This window comes from Microtus oregoni, unplaced genomic scaffold (assembly GCF_018167655.1).
Source record: "Microtus oregoni isolate MIOR12 unplaced genomic scaffold, Mior012 000071F_ref0000514, whole genome shotgun sequence".
In the NCBI taxonomy this organism is placed as follows: domain Eukaryota; kingdom Metazoa; phylum Chordata; class Mammalia; order Rodentia; family Cricetidae; genus Microtus; species Microtus oregoni.
Genome location: NW_024543978.1, coordinates 552,288 through 569,072, shown reverse-complemented (window position 1 = coordinate 569,072; position 16,785 = coordinate 552,288). Strand labels below are relative to the sequence as shown.

General features: G+C 48.1%; 1 protein-coding gene across 6 annotated transcripts in view; it reads left to right on the top strand.

Annotated features, from left to right (window-relative positions):
• The window catches only part of Rtel1 (regulator of telomere elongation helicase 1), a 40,022-nt gene that overhangs the window by 22,651 nt on the left and 586 nt on the right, over positions 1–16,785 (top strand). For 4 of the 6 annotated variants that reach the window (XM_041641813.1, XM_041641817.1, XM_041641818.1 and 1 more), the window contains 21 exons: positions 7,046–7,120; positions 7,222–7,303; positions 8,557–8,689; positions 8,832–8,945; positions 9,036–9,076; positions 9,274–9,359; positions 9,494–9,571; positions 9,908–9,985; positions 11,656–11,802; positions 11,881–11,996; positions 12,209–12,332; positions 12,419–12,563; positions 12,646–12,788; positions 13,362–13,457; positions 14,486–14,684; positions 14,883–15,023; positions 15,557–15,634; positions 15,793–16,017; positions 16,115–16,273; positions 16,383–16,508; positions 16,583–16,686. In XM_041641813.1, the coding sequence (XP_041497747.1) occupies positions 7,046–7,120; positions 7,222–7,303; positions 8,557–8,689; positions 8,832–8,945; positions 9,036–9,076; positions 9,274–9,359; positions 9,494–9,571; positions 9,908–9,985; positions 11,656–11,802; positions 11,881–11,996; positions 12,209–12,332; positions 12,419–12,563; positions 12,646–12,788; positions 13,362–13,457; positions 14,486–14,684; positions 14,883–15,023; positions 15,557–15,634; positions 15,793–16,017; positions 16,115–16,273; positions 16,383–16,508; positions 16,583–16,686 (2,490 nt within the window). The remainder of the gene's footprint in view (positions 1–7,045; positions 7,121–7,221; positions 7,304–8,556; positions 8,690–8,831; positions 8,946–9,035; positions 9,077–9,273; positions 9,360–9,493; positions 9,572–9,907; positions 9,986–11,655; positions 11,803–11,880; positions 11,997–12,208; positions 12,333–12,418; positions 12,564–12,645; positions 12,789–13,361; positions 13,458–14,485; positions 14,685–14,882; positions 15,024–15,556; positions 15,635–15,792; positions 16,018–16,114; positions 16,274–16,382; positions 16,509–16,582; positions 16,687–16,785) is intronic. The other 2 variants (XM_041641816.1, XM_041641814.1) reach the window with 2 other exon arrangements.

Genomic DNA, 16,785 nt, shown 5'->3' with positions numbered 1-16,785 from the left:
ACAAAGACAAAGGTGGAGCTGTAGAGCCTGACAGAGAAGCATGTGCTCTCTCACCACCTCATCAGGTCTCTTCCTGCCTGTCACTGCTGCTTTGGTGCCTTCCCTCTCCATGTCTTTGTGATACCCAACTGTCCTCAGGTGCAGTGCAGATGTCTCATTGCAACTGTGTTCTCAACTCTAGTGAGCCAGCCTGGCTGTCCTCAGCTCTAGTGAGCCAGCCAGTCCTGGCCAGACAGTTGAGGCTTTGGGTGTCTTAAGCTGCACCTTAAACCTTGCTAAATTTTTTGGTTTTTTGTTTTGTTTAGTTTAGTTTTGTTTTTTGTTGTTGTTATTTTGTTTGTTTGTTTTGAGACAGGGTTTCTATATGTAGTTCTAGGACTCCCTCTGTAGACCAGGCTGGCCTCGAACTCACAGAAGTCCACCTGTCTCTGCTTCTTGAGTGCTAGGATTAAAAGCATGTACCAGCACTCCTTTTTTTTTTTTTAATCATTTTTGTATGTTAGTGGTTCTTTTTACCTATATGTGTGTATACCACATGTGTGCCTGGTGTCCATGGGGTCAAGAAGAGGGGGCCAGATCCCCTGGAAATGGAGTTATAGGTCACCATATGGGTGCTGGGAATCAGACTTGAAAGAATAATCAGTGCTCTAACCGCTGAGCTGTCCTTCCAGCATACTGCCTACCCTGATAAGTTTTAAATAGAAGTTCTTAATATTCCTAGCTTTGAGCCAGGTATAGCCGTGTTTGCCTTTAAGACCAGCACTTGAAAGGCAGAGGTGGGCAGATCTCTGAGGTCAAGGCCAGCCTGGTCTGCATAGTGTGTTCTAGGTCAGCCAGTGTTACACAGTGAGAACCTGTCTTGTTTTGTTTTGTGTTAAGGGTTTTTGGATGGGAACTGTTAATCCTGGGGAAAACTGAGGCAAGCCAGTCCTTTCATGTATGGTGCTGTGTGAAGCCACCTGGTTGCTCTACCCATGGTATATAGCTCCAGACCACTGGGGATTATGGCTAGTGAGCAGAAAGTGCCTTGGCTTTGTGAGCACAAAACAAATCCTCTTACTGAAGAAGAAATCTGTGAATGTTTGGATCCTCAGTAAGTCTGATTATGATATATTGGGCCACAATGAGCCAGGGACTGCCTTCTCATTGAGCACAGACCTGGCCAGGGGCCAGGCATGTGTGGTAGGTAAGAGAGCTGGGTATGTGCTCAGGCCTGCTTCTTCTCAGCCAGCTTTGGGATAAGGGACATCGCAGTCTTAGCCTTCCACTCCATGAGTGGCAGCATTGCAGAAAGTTTCGGTACACCGTTGTCCTCCAGACTGGGCTCACCCCTCCAATAACTTCTCCAGAGGCACAGTAGGCATCTTGCGTCCCAGGATGGTTACCTATGTGTGACTGTTGTGTCTGTGACTTCTTGCTGTCTAGGTCTGCTGTACACCCACAGCCAGGCCACTCAGCCATCCTGTCTTAGAGCATGCATTGCCCCCAGTGTAGGAAGCCTGGCCCCTACTAGGCAGATTGCTCTCTGCTGACCAGCAAGGGCCTTCCAAGAATCCACTCTACTTCCCACTGAGCTCATCCTCAGGTCTAGTCACAAGAGGAGGCCCTGCTATTCCCAGACCTGAACCTAGAGGGCTCATGTGAACAGTATAATCTCTGTTCTCCACTTTGTTGATAAAAGGGATATCTCCCTTATCCATGCCTTTTGGAACATAGACCTGCTTGCCCAATGGTTTGGAATCTCTTTAGCAGCTGCTCCAAAGGCCCCTGGTACTTTCCCTGCCCCATCCTGATACTGTGCTAAGTAGATCCTTGCTAGCATGTTCCTCAGCAGTTGAAAAGGTGTCTGGTGAGTTGCTTTTCTCTCGACTGCTTCTAGCATAATTGTCGGTGCTAGGAGTTCTTGTCAGGACATGAGAATGAGCACAGAAATGCTGCTTGTCTCAGAGCTGGGTGCTAGTCAGATTTTTGTCAGACAAGAGAAGGTTCCACCAGACGTAGAGCTTGAGGCTTCTAGACTGGCATCCTTTCTTTTCCCCCTGTTGCTAACCTGGGTCAGACACGTAGTGGGCATTCACACTTTTTTTTGTTGTTGTTGTTGTTTTGTTGTTGTTTTTTTTTTCATTTAAACACTGCTTGGCCCATTCTCTTCTAGGCTAATTCTCACATATTAATTTAGCCCATTTCTAATCATCTGTATGGCACCCCAAGGTGTGCTTACCAGGAAGATTCTAGCCTATGTCCATCCTGGGTCGGAGCTTCATCCCGGGAGCGGGGCATGGCGTCTCTCTCAGGCGTCTGCTCCCGAGAGGAGAGCTATCGAGACTGAGCTCACTTCCTCTTCCTCCCAGCGTCCTGTTCTGCCTACTCCTCCCACCTATCTTTCAACCAATAAAATGGGCCAAGGCAGTTCCTTTATTAGCCAATGACCTTCCTCCATCATTTCCCCTTTTTCGGTTTAAACAAAAAAAAAAAAGACTTTAACTTTAACATAGCAAAATTACATATAACAAAACAGTTATCAAGTAAAAGTTACAATAATCTTTATCATAACTAAGGAAAACTATAACTATAACTAACCATTCTTCAAGTTTATCAAAGACTCCAGAAGAATATAATATTACCTAAGTAAACAAGAAATCCAAAGCTCTAGAAATGACAGAGACATCTCTCTGCCTGTACAGTCACCCAAAGTTCCTCTGTACCGTTGGGGCATCCATCTTCAGCCTTCAGGCCCATAGTATCCAGCAGACATTTCCATGAAGCAGGTAATTTCAAAGACAGTTCAGTCACTATCTGCTGTGTCCTGCAGAATGTCTTGCAGACTCTTTCATGAGTCATGAACCCCAAAAGACTGTCTCACCTTTAGGCAAGTTCAGCAGTCCTCTCTCTGCGGGTTCTCTTTGTCCAGTTTATGCAACAATTCAGGCAAGAACCGTTTCTTGCCCAAATGGCTATCAAACTCCATAAGGATCCTCTTCGATGCCCATCTTCTTCTTGAAGTAGATTGGTGCTGCCAGGAGCAGACGTGTCTCATAGTCATGAAAAGTCCTAAGTTATTAAAATATTTTAAATGCCATATTCTGCAGCCTTTGAGAGATATGAAGAATGTCTATCTAACTGAAATGTATCCCTATATATCTAGAAAAATCTAACTAACGTGACTACAAGCTTGACTATTACTGATGATTATCCATTAACCTATATTTCTTAATTATACATTACATTATTTAATGAACTACACAATCACAATATCTTAATAGCAGAAATATGCATATACATATAACAAAATTGACCTTAAATCTCTATCAATAAAGCAAAATCTATACTAATACAAATTATTCATATCTATATCATATCCCCCTTTAAATGTTAAAGAACGTTTATAAACCATATTTGGGAACATGGGCGCAGTTTTTTCTCTCCAAACTGCTTCCTGCTGAATGGGGGCGTCGTTAATTAGGTCTTTCATGGTATAACCTGTGTGCTAGTTTCATCTCAGTTGGCAGTTGAGCGAAGCAATTTTTTGAAGGCGTTCACACCAACCCTTCAGGAGGGCGTGGTCCATCATACCACATCGGAATAGAAGAAATGAACAGCGTCTCATCCTCTGTGAAAACAAAATAAGAAAGTCCTTTCCAAAGCATCATGTCCTTAGATCCAAATTTCAAAGTCAAGGCATCAAAATATCTATGTTGGATTAGTTCAGCAGCATTTATAAATAAATATCTTTTAGCATCTGTTGCTCCTTCCTCAGCATTTAAATAATTTAAAGAGAGCATAATAGCATACAGTATCAAAATTCTCTGTGTATTTTCCATCTTTGTGCAGCTTTGTTTTAACCTCTATTTTGTTTATTTTTACTTAACTCTTTGCTTTTTGAGACAGATTCTCTGTATCTTTGACCTGAAGTAACTCTGTAGACCAGGCTGTTTTTGAACTCTCAGAGATCTGCCTGACTCTGCCTCCCAGGCATTGGGATTAAAGGTGTAAGCTACTATACCTTGAACTCACAGAGATCTGTTTGTCTCTGCCTTCTAGGCACTGGGATTAAAGGCGTGTGCTACCTCACACAACAACTCTCTTCCTTTTTTTTTTTTTTACTTTAAGAACTTTAAATTTTAGTCTGCATATATTTTTAACACACTTTAAACCATTCAGAAATTTTCTCTGTCTTTGAATCTCTCTTTACTGTATATCTCTCTTTTTCTGACCACATGAATCTTTAATTTACCAAGCAATCTCAGTAGGACTAAAGGCGTGGCTTTGCCAGCTAGATCCAGTCCATTCCTTAGCTTTCCAGCCTCATGGCGGATATACAGGCTGTAGCCATGTTTACTGCCACAACTGTATGGCATTTCAAGGTCCTTGCCAGCAAGTGAGCTACAACAGACAACACTCAAGTCCTCTCTCAGTAGCCGGCCCTCCTGCCTCAAACAGTCAGAGTTTGCCCTGGCAGGATGGCCCAGAAAACCGGCATTTTAAAACAACACAGGTTTTTTCCTGCTGCTGCTGAAAACCGAAAAGCATGCGTTCAGCTTTTCGTCAACACCATTTAAGTGTTTCGTGGCAGGACCTCTTAATGAGCTGCAGGGTTTTGCAGCTAAAGCTGAGTCAGGAAACCTCTCTTAGATGAGGCGCTTGCTTGCCTCTAGCAAGCAGAGCAGACCCGAGAACACAGCGAGTCTAGTTGCCATCAAACAAATCGTAGCACTTTACTCCAAATGCTCTATTCAAAAGCTCTGTCTCCCGCAGGAGCCAGACAGAGATCGCAATGGCGGCACAGCCCCAGGAAGTCGCGCTTTAAAATGACACAGCGTTTTTTCTGCTACTGTTGCCGAATCAGGAAATCTCTCTACAGCACGCCACCAACAAACAGCAAAAATCTGTGTTAAACTCTCTCTCCCTTATTTTTAAGCCTTCTCAGGTTTTTAAGTGGATTTAGTCCATCACGTCTGGGCGCCAATTGTAGTAATAAGAGCGGCGGGGCTGCGTCCCCAGCACCCCAGCCGCCCGCATGGCTAGCTTTACCCGAAATAACAACACACAAACTGTATTCATTTAAACACTGCTTGGCCCATTCTCTTCTAGGCTAATTCTCACATATTAATTTAGCCCATTTCTAATCATCTGTGTGTAGCACCCCAAGGTGCGCTTACCGGGGAGATTCTAGCCTAGTCCATCCTGGGTCGGAGCTTCATCCCGGGAGCGGGGCATGGCGTCTCTCTCAGGCGTCTGTCGAGACCACATTCACACTTTTGAACGCTCACACATGAGTGAACACGGGCACTCACACTATGGAGTGACACTTCCTCTTAACCACCCCACCGTGCTTGGGTTGCAGAACCAGTCTTAGTCTCCTGGGATTCTTGTTGATTCTTTTTCTCTTTATCTCCCACAAACCTGTCTGGTGTTTTAGGACCGGTTGATGTGTTAGTCTGAGACGTCTTTTGTTCTTTAAATTTAGATTTTTGTGTTGTGGATTCTTGGAGAAATACATGAGTTCCATGGGGTCAGGGAGCCCTGCTCTTCCCTCATGTGGTCAGTTTACATTGTTGTGTGTGTTTCTAAATTCCCCATGCAAGGCCCAGGAAGGAATGAGTTAAACCACTTCATCCCTTCAGATGGTGATGAGAATGATGAAGGCAACTCAGGAGTCTAGGTAGACACAGGTATGTTCTGAGAGAACACGGGGCCCTGTTCACCTGGCCTAAGTGGGAAGCCAGTCCTCCCTGGAGCTACTAGAGATACAGAGATTGGCACAATGGTTCCTTCCACAGCCAACAATAGGTCCAGTGGACAGTGGGTGGAACACAGTGCCTGGAGCTTCTCACACAGGCAGTGAGGGGCTTCTCCTCACAGCATACCCCTGGATAAGAGTTTGGGGTTGTCGGATTAGCCGGAGGCAACAGGGAGACAGTGAAGGAGGGTCTACCTATTAGGAAGGTCATTGGGAAGCTACCTTTGCAAGGTCTATGTAAAGAGGTCCTCTTGAGGGAAGTCAGAACCATGAGTAACACTTCCACCTGTCTCTTATTTACTTCTATTACCTGTGGATGTGGTTTTTCACTGTGATGTGCTTCTTTGATATGGCTGTGTTTCTCACTGATTTGTAGGCTTTGTAAGTCCTGTGTGCTCACCTCAGATGATAGGCGTATCTTATATCTTCTACCTGCCTTTTCTGTCTTTTGGTAGACTTGATGAAAAGGTTTCCTTGCTGCCGGAGGCTTTGTTGCTCCTGCTCATGCTGCCTAACCCATGCCTTTGGTTTCCTTTGGTTTTTGAAATCTTCTGTAGAATTCTGTGGGTTTGTATAGGGACTGGACATCTATCCACCATTCCTTTAAAGGGCACACGTGGGCCAGGCGATGGTGGCACACGCCTTTAATCCCAGCACTCGGGAGGCAGAGGCAGGCAGATCTCTGTGAGTTCGAGACCATCCTGGTCTACAAGAGCTAGTTCCAGGACAGGCTCCAAAACCACAGAGAAACCCTGTCTCGAAAAACCAAAAAAAAAAAAAAAAAAAAGGGCACAGGTGGCCGATGTCTGCTTTTATTCAGCTCTTCTGCTCTTTGATCTCTTGTTGCTGTTGTCATGTTGCTTTACTGTTTATTTTCATTTGTTGTGGTGAGTTCTGATTCTGTATGTTCCCAGTCAGATGGATTTGGGGAGGTCAACTTTGAATGTTGAGCTTCTAGATTAATCTGGAGTACCAGGAGGTACTAAAGAAGAGTGAATTGAGTTAGTAAGGGCTGTATAGGCTGCTGCATTCCTTATATGTGCAAGTGGCTCCCAGTAGGAGAACCCCAAGAGAGCTCTGGAGCCATTTTAAGGGGGGTACAGGAGGGATAAACTACTTCCCCTCAGCCTGGGTCTGTTGCCTAGTTTCATGGTTGGGCAAATGAGGCCCCTGAACATTGAGTTAGAGGGTGGACTTAGAGCAAGGTGAAGTAGCCTCGGGCTCTTGTTTGCTGGGCTAAGAGACCTTAGTTTCCATCTCAGCATGAAGGTACTTGGGATCTTGCTATGCTGTCTTGCCTTTCAGATTGTGTTCAGTGTGGACCCTCCTGAAGGCAGCCCTGGTTCTTTGGTGGGGCTGGGTATCTCACATTCTTACAAGGTAAGAGCAGCTTCCAGGATGTGTATTAGTATAGAGGTCTCGGACCTGTGGGGGTGTTGTCTAGGACTTGGGTGGGCATATATGTATGTGTGTCCTTCTAGGTACACATACACCCTGAAACCAGCCACCGGAGGGCAGCTCAGCGGTCAGATGCCTGGAGCACCACTGCATCTAGGAAACAAGGTACAAACTTGCACTGTAGGAAGTTTTCTACTCTGCCCAGCCTATGCATACTAGTACCATCATACACGGAGTCCTGTACACTGTGACCACCATGGAGTCCTGTACACTGTGACCATCATACACGGAGTCCTGTACACTGTGACCACCATGGAGTCCTGTACACTGTGACCGCCGACGGCCAGAGACCTGGGGGGAGCTGAAAGCACTGTTGCCTATCCAGAGTCACCTCGTGGGGCAGTGGCAGAACCAGGGCCCGGCAAGGCCTTCCCTCCTTGGCTTAGGGCACACTTCTATGAATTTTGTTTATTTATTTACTTATCTATTTTGGTTTTTTGAAACAAAGTTTCTCTGTGTAGCCCTGGCTGGCCTTGAACTCACAGAGATCTGCCACCGCTGCCTCCCAAGTGCATGCCACTACATCCTAAGGCTGCTTTGTAACTTACAGGCTGCAGCCTTAGCAGAAGCAGTCCAGTGGAGCTTGTGTGGATGCTGTTGTTTAAGTTGTTCTGGCCTAGAGAGAAGAAAGGGTAGAGGTGTTGAGTGTTGAGTAGGAGCTCTGGTGTGATTCTACCCCCAGGGGCCTCCCTACTGTACAAAGTACCCATTTCCAAGCGGAAACTATCCTTCATGATAGCGATGCCTCTGGAAGCTGGTGGTGCTCAGGTTCTGGGGGTGATTTCTCACCTCCTTCCCTGGAGGGTGTTTATGGGCAATGAGTTCATTGAGGTTTTTGACAGCCTCAAGTTCAAGCAGGCCAAGTTCCAACCTAGGAAGGAAATCGTCTCTGATGGCACCTACCTTTCCCTTCAGTGACTCTTAAGTTGTGGTGTTTTAATTTTTGGAACTTCAGAGACCACTGGGAATGAGCAGTGTGGATCTAGTCAGTGACCTTGCCTGTTGCCGATGTGACCAGAGTCTGGGAATTTGATTCCCTTTTTAGCAGTTATGTTTAAATGTCAAGAGTTTGGATGTTTTTCCCTCCTGTGTAATTTTGGCAGAGTAATTCCCAAGTCCAGTGCCACATGTCATGGTTTCTACAGATGTCTTTGTATCTGCCAGTATCCTGGGTCAACCTCTTCTTGCTTTCTGGACCCCTGAGAGGGACTAGATTATAGGCTAGGCTCAGGCCCCAGCTCAGACCTTGGCTTTTGTCCTGATTGTGTACCTATGCGGCTGTAGGTAGCTTGCTCTCTCAACACAGTAGATGAGGACGGTGGACCCCAGTCTTATCTTTATACCTAATTCTCCTGCAGGGAAGGTGCTGAGCTACTGGTGCTTCAGTCCCAGCCACAGCATGCGTGAACTTGTCTGCCAAGGAGTCCGCACCCTCATCCTCACCAGTGGCACACTGGCTCCCCTGTCCTCCTTCGCTCTGGAGATGCAGATGTATGAACCACCTCTGGCTGGAACCTGGTGGATGGGGGTAGGGATGTTGGCCTATATATGCCAGGGCTTCCTGTGGGCCAGCGTCCTGAAGGGTCTCAGACCTCGGGTCTTTTTATTATCTGTTTCTTCCGGCCATTCCCAGACCATTTCCTGTCTGTCTAGAGAACCCCCACATCATTGATAGGAACCAGCTCTGGGTGGGGGTTATCCCCAGAGGCCCTGATGGTGTCCAGCTGAGCTCTGCCTATGACAAAAGGTAAGGAGGACTGCTGATTTGGGGGCCTTTCTGTAGTGTTGTGGATTACTGAGATCTAGGTCTCTCATGGCAGTAACCTCTATTGTACAGGTTTTCCAATGAGTGCTTATCTTCCTTGGGAAAGGCTCTGGGTAAGTACTACTTCATACAATTCTTTGTTCCTTCCTTAGGAAACCCTGTTCATAGTTGGTCTGGTCCTAGACCCTCTACGCTATCCCATCCCATGGGGTTTAGGGACCTGGTACTCCCCAGTTTCCATTTCTGAGAACCAACAGGGTCCTCAGCCATCTTCTAAGCTTTGCCTAAACCACAGCTGTGACACTTCCAGGCAATATCGCTCGTGTGGTGCCCCATGGGCTTCTGGTCTTCTTCCCTTCCTACCCTGTCATGGAGAAGAGCCTGGAGTTTTGGCGGGTGCGTTCCCTTACATATATTCCTGAGAGATGGCGCTCCCAGTATGACTGGGCAAGGTAGTTGGGCAGAGCCATGATATAGGCTGTGGCCACTGCCCTCACCTGTCCGTTCACATCCTGGCTTTTCATCCACAGGCACAAGACTTGGCCAAGAAGCTGGAGGTGCTGAAGCCTCTGTTTGTGGAACCCAGGAACAAAGGCAGCTTCTCAGAGGTCTGTGACAAACTAGGAGTCAGGTTGTGCTTGCCTCTCTGGCTGGCTCCAGGCTGTTCTGGGCTGTGTTACCTCTTAGTAAGCCCCTGCTATGGTCTGGCATGTAGATAATGGCAGCTCGTCTTCCTGCCTGAGTCCTTGGGGTTCCCTGTGTTTTCTGGAAACTCTGGGCAGGCTCTGGGTGTTGGGTGTGCCTCTCTAGTGATGGGATCATGAAAATGCTTTCAGAACCCTTGTGTCCCACCCAGCTGAGTCCATCCTTCTCAGAAAATAAGATTTGGGTATCACTTGAGAAGGACAGGAAACTAAACTTGGCTGGCCACCCTTTTCATCTAGGTCATTGATGCCTACTACCAGCAAGTTGCTTCCCCTGGGTCTAGTGGAGCCACGTTCTTAGCCGTGTGCCGGGGAAAGGTGAGGTCTCTGCAGGTCATCTTCATTCCTACCTGTTTTCCTTGCGTAGGCTAAAACAAGACTCCTGCCTTGGGTCTTACATCCAGTAAAGTAAGTTAGTAATGAGCCCTAATAAGGGCCCTACTGGGCACTAATAGCCAAGGCCAGAGTTAGGCAGGAGGTTCTGAGTGGCAGAATTGACATGGGCCCAGCTGTGTTGGAACTTCTACTTGACTGTAGAAGGAGGCCGCTTGTTGGCTCCCAGCCATCCTGCTAGCTTAGACCTGAAATAATCACACAGAAACCGTATTAATTAAATCACTGCTTGGCCCATTAGCTCTAGCTTCTTATTGGCTAACTCTTTACATGTTAATTTAATCCATTTATATTAATCTGTGTATCGCATGCCATGCCATGTTGCTGTGGTTTACCTGGTAAAGTTCCCAGCGTCTATCTCCTGACTCCATCCTCTTTCTCCCAGCATACAGCCTAGTGTCTGCTCTTGCCATAGGCTCAAACCAGCTCTTTATTCATTAACCAATAAAAGCAACACATAGACAGAAGGACCTCCCACACCACTTGTCCATGTAGTACCTGGGATCGGTGGCTGAAAGGGTTAGGACATGGGTAGACCCCCATGTTGGCAGAGACTGTGCATTCTTTTCCTGGCTGCTCAGACCCAAAGAATCACACAGAAGAAACTGTATTAATTACAACACGGCCAATAGCTTATGCATATTTCCAACTCTTGCATCTTAAGTTAGCCCATTTCTGTTAATCTGTGAATCACCACGAGGTTGTGGCCTACCAGTAAGGTTCTGGTTGGCGGCTGGTATCTTTCTCCTTTGGCAGCTACATGGCGTCTCCTTGACTTTGTCTACTTTCTCTCAATATCTCTGTTTGGATTTCCCACCTGGCAGTACGCTACCAAACCACTGGCTGAAACAACTTCTTTAATAACCAATGGTAAGAGCCCGGTGGTGGTGGTGCACACCTTTAATCCCAGCACTCTGGAGGCAGAGGCAAGTGGATCTTTGTGAGTTCGAGGTCAGCCTGGTCTACAAAAGCTAGTTCCAGGACAGGCTCCAAAGCTACAAAGAAACCCTGTCTCAAAAAAACAAACAACAACAACAACAACAAAAAAAAAACCACAAAAAAAACCCCAAACCAAACAAACAAAATACCAATGGTAATAAAACATATTCATACCATACAGAGGGGAATCCCACATCATCTATTCTGTCTAAATAAAAAGGAGGGTTTTAACTTTAACATAGTAAAATTACATATAACAAACAAGACTTACACTTATAGTATTTATATGTGCTTTATCTTCAGCCTATGGCAGGGCAGAATAAAGACAGGCAGGAAATCTAAACAGAGATATGGAGAGAGTAGGTGGGGCCAAGGAGACACCATGTAGCTGCCGAAGGAGACAAACGCCCTGCAACTTTACTGGTAGGCCACAGCCTCGTAGTGATTCACAGATTAATAGAAATGGGTTAATTTAAGATGTAAGAATTGGCTAGAAATATGCCTAAGCTATTGGCCAATCAATGTTGTAATTAATACAGCTTCTGTGTGATTATTCATAGCTGGGTGGCTGGGAAATGAACAAGCAGTCTCCTTTGACACCCTAAGCCGAGGTGGAGACCATCAGGGGAGAGGAGAGCCTATTTCCTATGTTCTAGGCCAGTGAAGGGCTGGACTTCTCAGACATGAACGGTCGTGGCGTGATTGTCACGGGCCTCCCATATCCCCCACGAATGGATCCCCGTGTTATCCTCAAGATGCAGTTCTTGGATGAGTTGAGAGCCCGGAGTGGAGCTGGAGCTCAGGTGAGATACCACAGTTCTGGGTGAGCAGGGAACTTTGGGGATCAAGGACCCTAATAACCAAAATTCTTTCCTTTTTAGTGCCTCTCTGGCCAGGAATGGTACCAGCAACAGGCATCCAGGGCTGTAAACCAGGCAATTGGGAGGGTTATCCGCCACCGCCATGACTATGGGGCCATCTTCCTATGTGACCACAGGTACAGGAGGGCTCTGTGGCCACCCGCATATCCTACTTTCTAGACCCTAGACTCTCTTTCCCCTGTGTGAGGCCTATAGCAACCTTTCTGGCCCTGCCAGCAAATACTAGTCCTTCACTTTGTGGCTTGAGTGTAGTGGCCGTAGGGGCAGGGATGGCCTTTCGTCTGTGTGGTAGAGGACCTGAGCTGATTACCATGTATTCACCCTCCAGGTTCGCCTATGCTGATGCCAGGGCCCAGCTGCCCTCCTGGGTGCGCCCTTACCTCAAGGTGTATGACAACTTTGGCCATGTCATCCGAGATGTAGCCCAGTTCTTCCGTGTTGCTCAGAAAACTGTGAGCTCCAAATGCCCAGTTGACTTGCTGGGGTCCCTTCTCTGAGGAGCAATGGATGTAAGCCTTCTCACCTTATAATTCTACAGATGCCTTTGCCAGTTCACCAGGCTATGACCTCGAGTGTAAGTGAGAGAGAATCTGCTGTCAAGGAGGCTACATTGTCCAGCCCTCTTCTCTCCACCAGGAAAGCCATGAGCTTGGATGTGCATGTGCCCAGCCTGAGGCCCATAGGTGTGCTGGGTTGGGTATAAACCACACATGACAGACAGTATCCTTGCTTCTTGGTAAGCATTCTGTCAACACATTTCTTTAGGATTGTCGACTTCTGGAGACTCTGAGAGCAGCCTGTGTGTGGAGTATGAGCAGCAGCCAGTTTCTGCCCAGCAGAGGCCCGTGGGGCTGCTAGCTGCCTTAGAGTACAATGACCAGAAGGCTGAGACATCTGAGAAGGAGCAGGTATGAGGCAGGGTGAGGGTGCCTGGCACGAATATGGCCCTTTCCAGCACACAGCTGGGCAAGTGAGAGATTTCAGCACCTCTGCTGTACCATGCCTTATTCCCCAGGCCCTGTCTTCCATGATGCCACCACCGTATCTTTGGGGTATCAGTCTGGCACAGTTCGCCCCAAATCTAGCACATCCTGCCCCCTGCTGTGCCCAAAGCTGACCTTTCTTCTTCCATCCTGTGTTGTGTGAATGGAGTCTCGAGCTCCTTTTCCTTGGAGGCCTTTGCCCAAAAGCCTTTGAGTTCCTAGGTCTGACTTGGAGCTCTTCCCTCCATCCCTGCTCGGACAGTCAGTTACCACAACCTGTCCTTCCTGTGGCTCTCACTGCTACCTGCAAACAACAAAGGCAAGTGGCAGGGCATAAAAGGGACAGGATCTCAGCACTGCCACCAGGGTTAGGGATGAGAACCCTCCCTTCATCCTTCTCTTCCAGACACAGGCAAGGATCCTGGAGACCCAAAAGGATATCACAGGTGCTTTGGGAACTCTGGGTTTGGTTTGGGACCACATCTGTATTTCCCTCAGGCCCCTGGCTCCTCCACCCTGTCTCTCCGATGTGAGAAGAGGCCGTCTGTTGAGCAGAGAGGAGGAAGGAGAAAGGTCAGGCTGGTCAGTCATCCGGTATGTCAGCCACTCCTGCAGCCAAGCTAACTGCTTGTAGGCATATGTGGGAATTTTGCCTCTGGTGCCCATTGCCCCAACCAAGCAGAGGGTGTGATTAGATTTGAATGGCCATGATGTTGATAACCTAGGGACTCTAATTTGCCATTCTTTAAGAGGACAACCCTTCTTTCCCCTGTGTTTTTTAGTTTTTAGAGGGTCACAAAAAGGCTGGCCTTGAACTCACTATGTAACCAAGAATGACTTTTAACTCCTGATCCTCCTGCCTCCACCTCCCAGGTGTTGTGATTACAGGCATGTGCAATGCTCACCCTGCTCAAGAAACTTTTCCAGCCCTGCTCAAGAGATCTTTGTCTTTTTCTGCTGGAATCCGGCCTGACCCTTAGGCCCATTTTATTTGAGGGTTATTTGAGGTCGTGGTTTCCTCTACTATAAGAGCAGAATGGCTTGGCACTGGCTCTTCCTGAGTATGGACACTGAATTATCTGTATGAGGAGGTGCAGTGTTCCTAGTTTCTGGTGAAAAGTTATAGCCTGAGCCATTAGCCCCTTGTCTGCTGGAAATCCCCAAGTGTGGTGGCTTTTGTCCTTATCCTGCTTGTGAGAAGAATCAGACAGAGCCCAGGAAGGATGATGTATCATGAAGTAGACTATCTGGGAAGGGCCTAAGCAAACGGTAGGCGTGGGAGCTGCCTTGGTTTACAAGTTCTCTGCAGGTCTGAGATGTGCAGACCTAGGGTTGAACCTGTTGAGAAGTGTTCTCCAAACATGTGTTGTGGGGCAGCAAGCTACACAGGCTCCTATAGTTTCCTGGGTCCTTCGGTGAGGTTTGAGATGGGCCTAAGCTTCACCACACACCAGAGCTGGACTTTGGTCTCCAGCAGCCCTCTCCGCTTCTTGTCCCAGTAGATGGTTCACAGGCAGTAGCCTGAATGCAGGTCGTTATCTCCTGGCCCTAGACTCTGTCGTGCCTCCAAGGCAAGAGGGAAGGACTGACTCTGATAGGACTTTTGATCATTTGTCTTGCAGGAGAAACCAGTGGCTGGCACACAAGAAGACAGAGCCAAACTGTTCATGGTAGCAGTGAAGCAAGCATTGAGCCAAGCCAACTTCAACACCTTTACCCAGACCCTACAGCATTATAAGGGTTCTGATGACTTTGAAGCCCTAGTGGCTTCTCTCATCAGCCTCTTTGCTGAAGACCCTAAGAAGCACACTCTATTTAAAGGTACCCTCACCTTCAAAATTCTGCTATAGGGCTAACACCACAGTGGTGGGGTGGAACTGGTTCTGAAGGCTACTAGGGCCCAGGGTTGTCTCTGTTTCCTAGAGAAAGGTCCTGGTGGGCAGGCCATGGTCCGCAGAGCCCCAAGCCCATCAGTCACAGTGCATGGAGCCCATAAACTCAGACATCTATTCTTTACAGGCTTCTACCAGTTTGTACGACCTCACCACAAGCAGCAGTTTGAAGACATCTGCTTCCAGCTGACAGGCCAACGCTGTGGCTACCAGCCAAAGCATGGCCTTCCCTTCCGAGAACAAGCACAGTCAGCTGCGGACCCCACCAGTGAGCAAGGCCCCAGGCTAGACCCTCAATCTTAGATTTGCAGGGCAGTTTACACCTGAGATGGGCATAGTAGACATCCCTAGGGTTTTGCTTGCCTAGATCAGCCAAGCTGATTCTGATTCTGTTGCCCAACAATAGCAGTATTTGTTGGATGAACTCCTAGCCTAGGCATCCAAGAGATCTTCCCCTGGGGAATTCATGCTAGAGTCTTGGCAGCTGGGTACCTGTCCTACTTCTGTCCTGACTGAATAGCTGAGCTGGCCCCTGCACAGAGGCAGTGCCTGTTCCAGTGCTTGCTGCAGGGCAGGTGTGGCAGAGGGACTTTATTCGATTGGGGGAAATTCACCTTTTGGTGAGGTTCCTAATGTCTGTACTTAGGCTCCTGAGTTGGAGCCATTGTCTGGGCCCTCAGAGCCAGTTGGGTGGGTCTGTGATGTGATCCCTTTCCTGTCTGAGGAGTGTGAGGTCTAGTCTTAGGAGCATATTTCTCCAAGAAGGAGAGTGTCAAGAAACTAAACCAACTTTGTCTGAAGGTATAGGTAGACAGCTGGATCCTGGGGAGCACCTGAACCAGGGGAGGCCTCACCTGTCTGCCCATCTGCCTCCTAAAGGTACTAAAGACCTCATGTGGGACTTAAAAATCCGTGAAGAGTTGCATTGGACTGTTTGATTCTTAAACCCATTTGTCCTGAGCAGCTGACAGACTCTACAGGGATATCTGGGAGGAAGCGGAATGGGGAGGGACTCCCAGTAACTTCTCTCTCACCAGGAGACCTCAGCAATTGTCCAAAAGTGGGGTATACAGTAGAGAAACCTGGCCAGCCTGCTGTGAGTGCCTACCTATCCGACATCCGCAAGGCTCTGGGACCTACAGACTGCAGCCAGCTTATGGCAGCTCTGAGGGCATACAAACAGGATGATGACCTGGGCAAGGTGCTGGCTGTGGTGGCTGCACTGACTACTGCAAAACCTGAACACTTATCCCTGCTACAGAGTATGTAGTCCTTGAATGTGAGGCATAGGTTCTAGAGAGAGGGCGGTGTAGGGACTGTATGTAAGAAGTGCAGAGCCTAAACAAAAGTTCCCCGCAGGGTTTGGCATGTTTGTGCGTCCCCACCACAAGCCCCAGTTTCGGCAGACCTGTGTGGACCTTATGGGCTTGCCAACCACAAGCAAGGGCTTGGAGCTACCAGGTCCCAGGGAAGAGAGCACAACTGGACCTTCTGAGCTCTCCGAGGACACAAAAGCAGGTGAGGGCCCCCTTGATGACTCCCTCCACCCTTGCCGTGTCACACTGTGGCCCTCACACTCAGGAGCGAACAGGAGGGAAACACATGCTTCTTACATTGCTGTCTGTAGGTCCTTCAGTGTCCAAGAAACCTGAGAAGACCCAGAGTAAGATCTCATCCTTCCTTAGACAGAGGCCAGTCCAGAGTGTGAAGTCTGATGGTTCTACCCCAGTGAAGCTTATGAGGCCTGATCGGAGTAAGCCATAGGGGCAACAGGGACTGCTGGTTATGGCAGGGCCCTGGGACTGTGCTCACTCAGACCTCCTGCAGCAGTGTTTGTGTGCCCAGCCTGTGCAACTGAAGACACAGCGCTTTTCCAGTGCCCCTCCTGTGACCTCTGCCGCTGCTGGGCCTGTTGGCAACTGCAACTCCAGGTTGGGGTCTGACCCTCTCCAGCCCATCCGGCATCTCCCCAGGTAGTGGGCTGGGGGCCTAGGGTGTGCACTTGGCCGGCTGCAGTGCCTAGCAGGTAT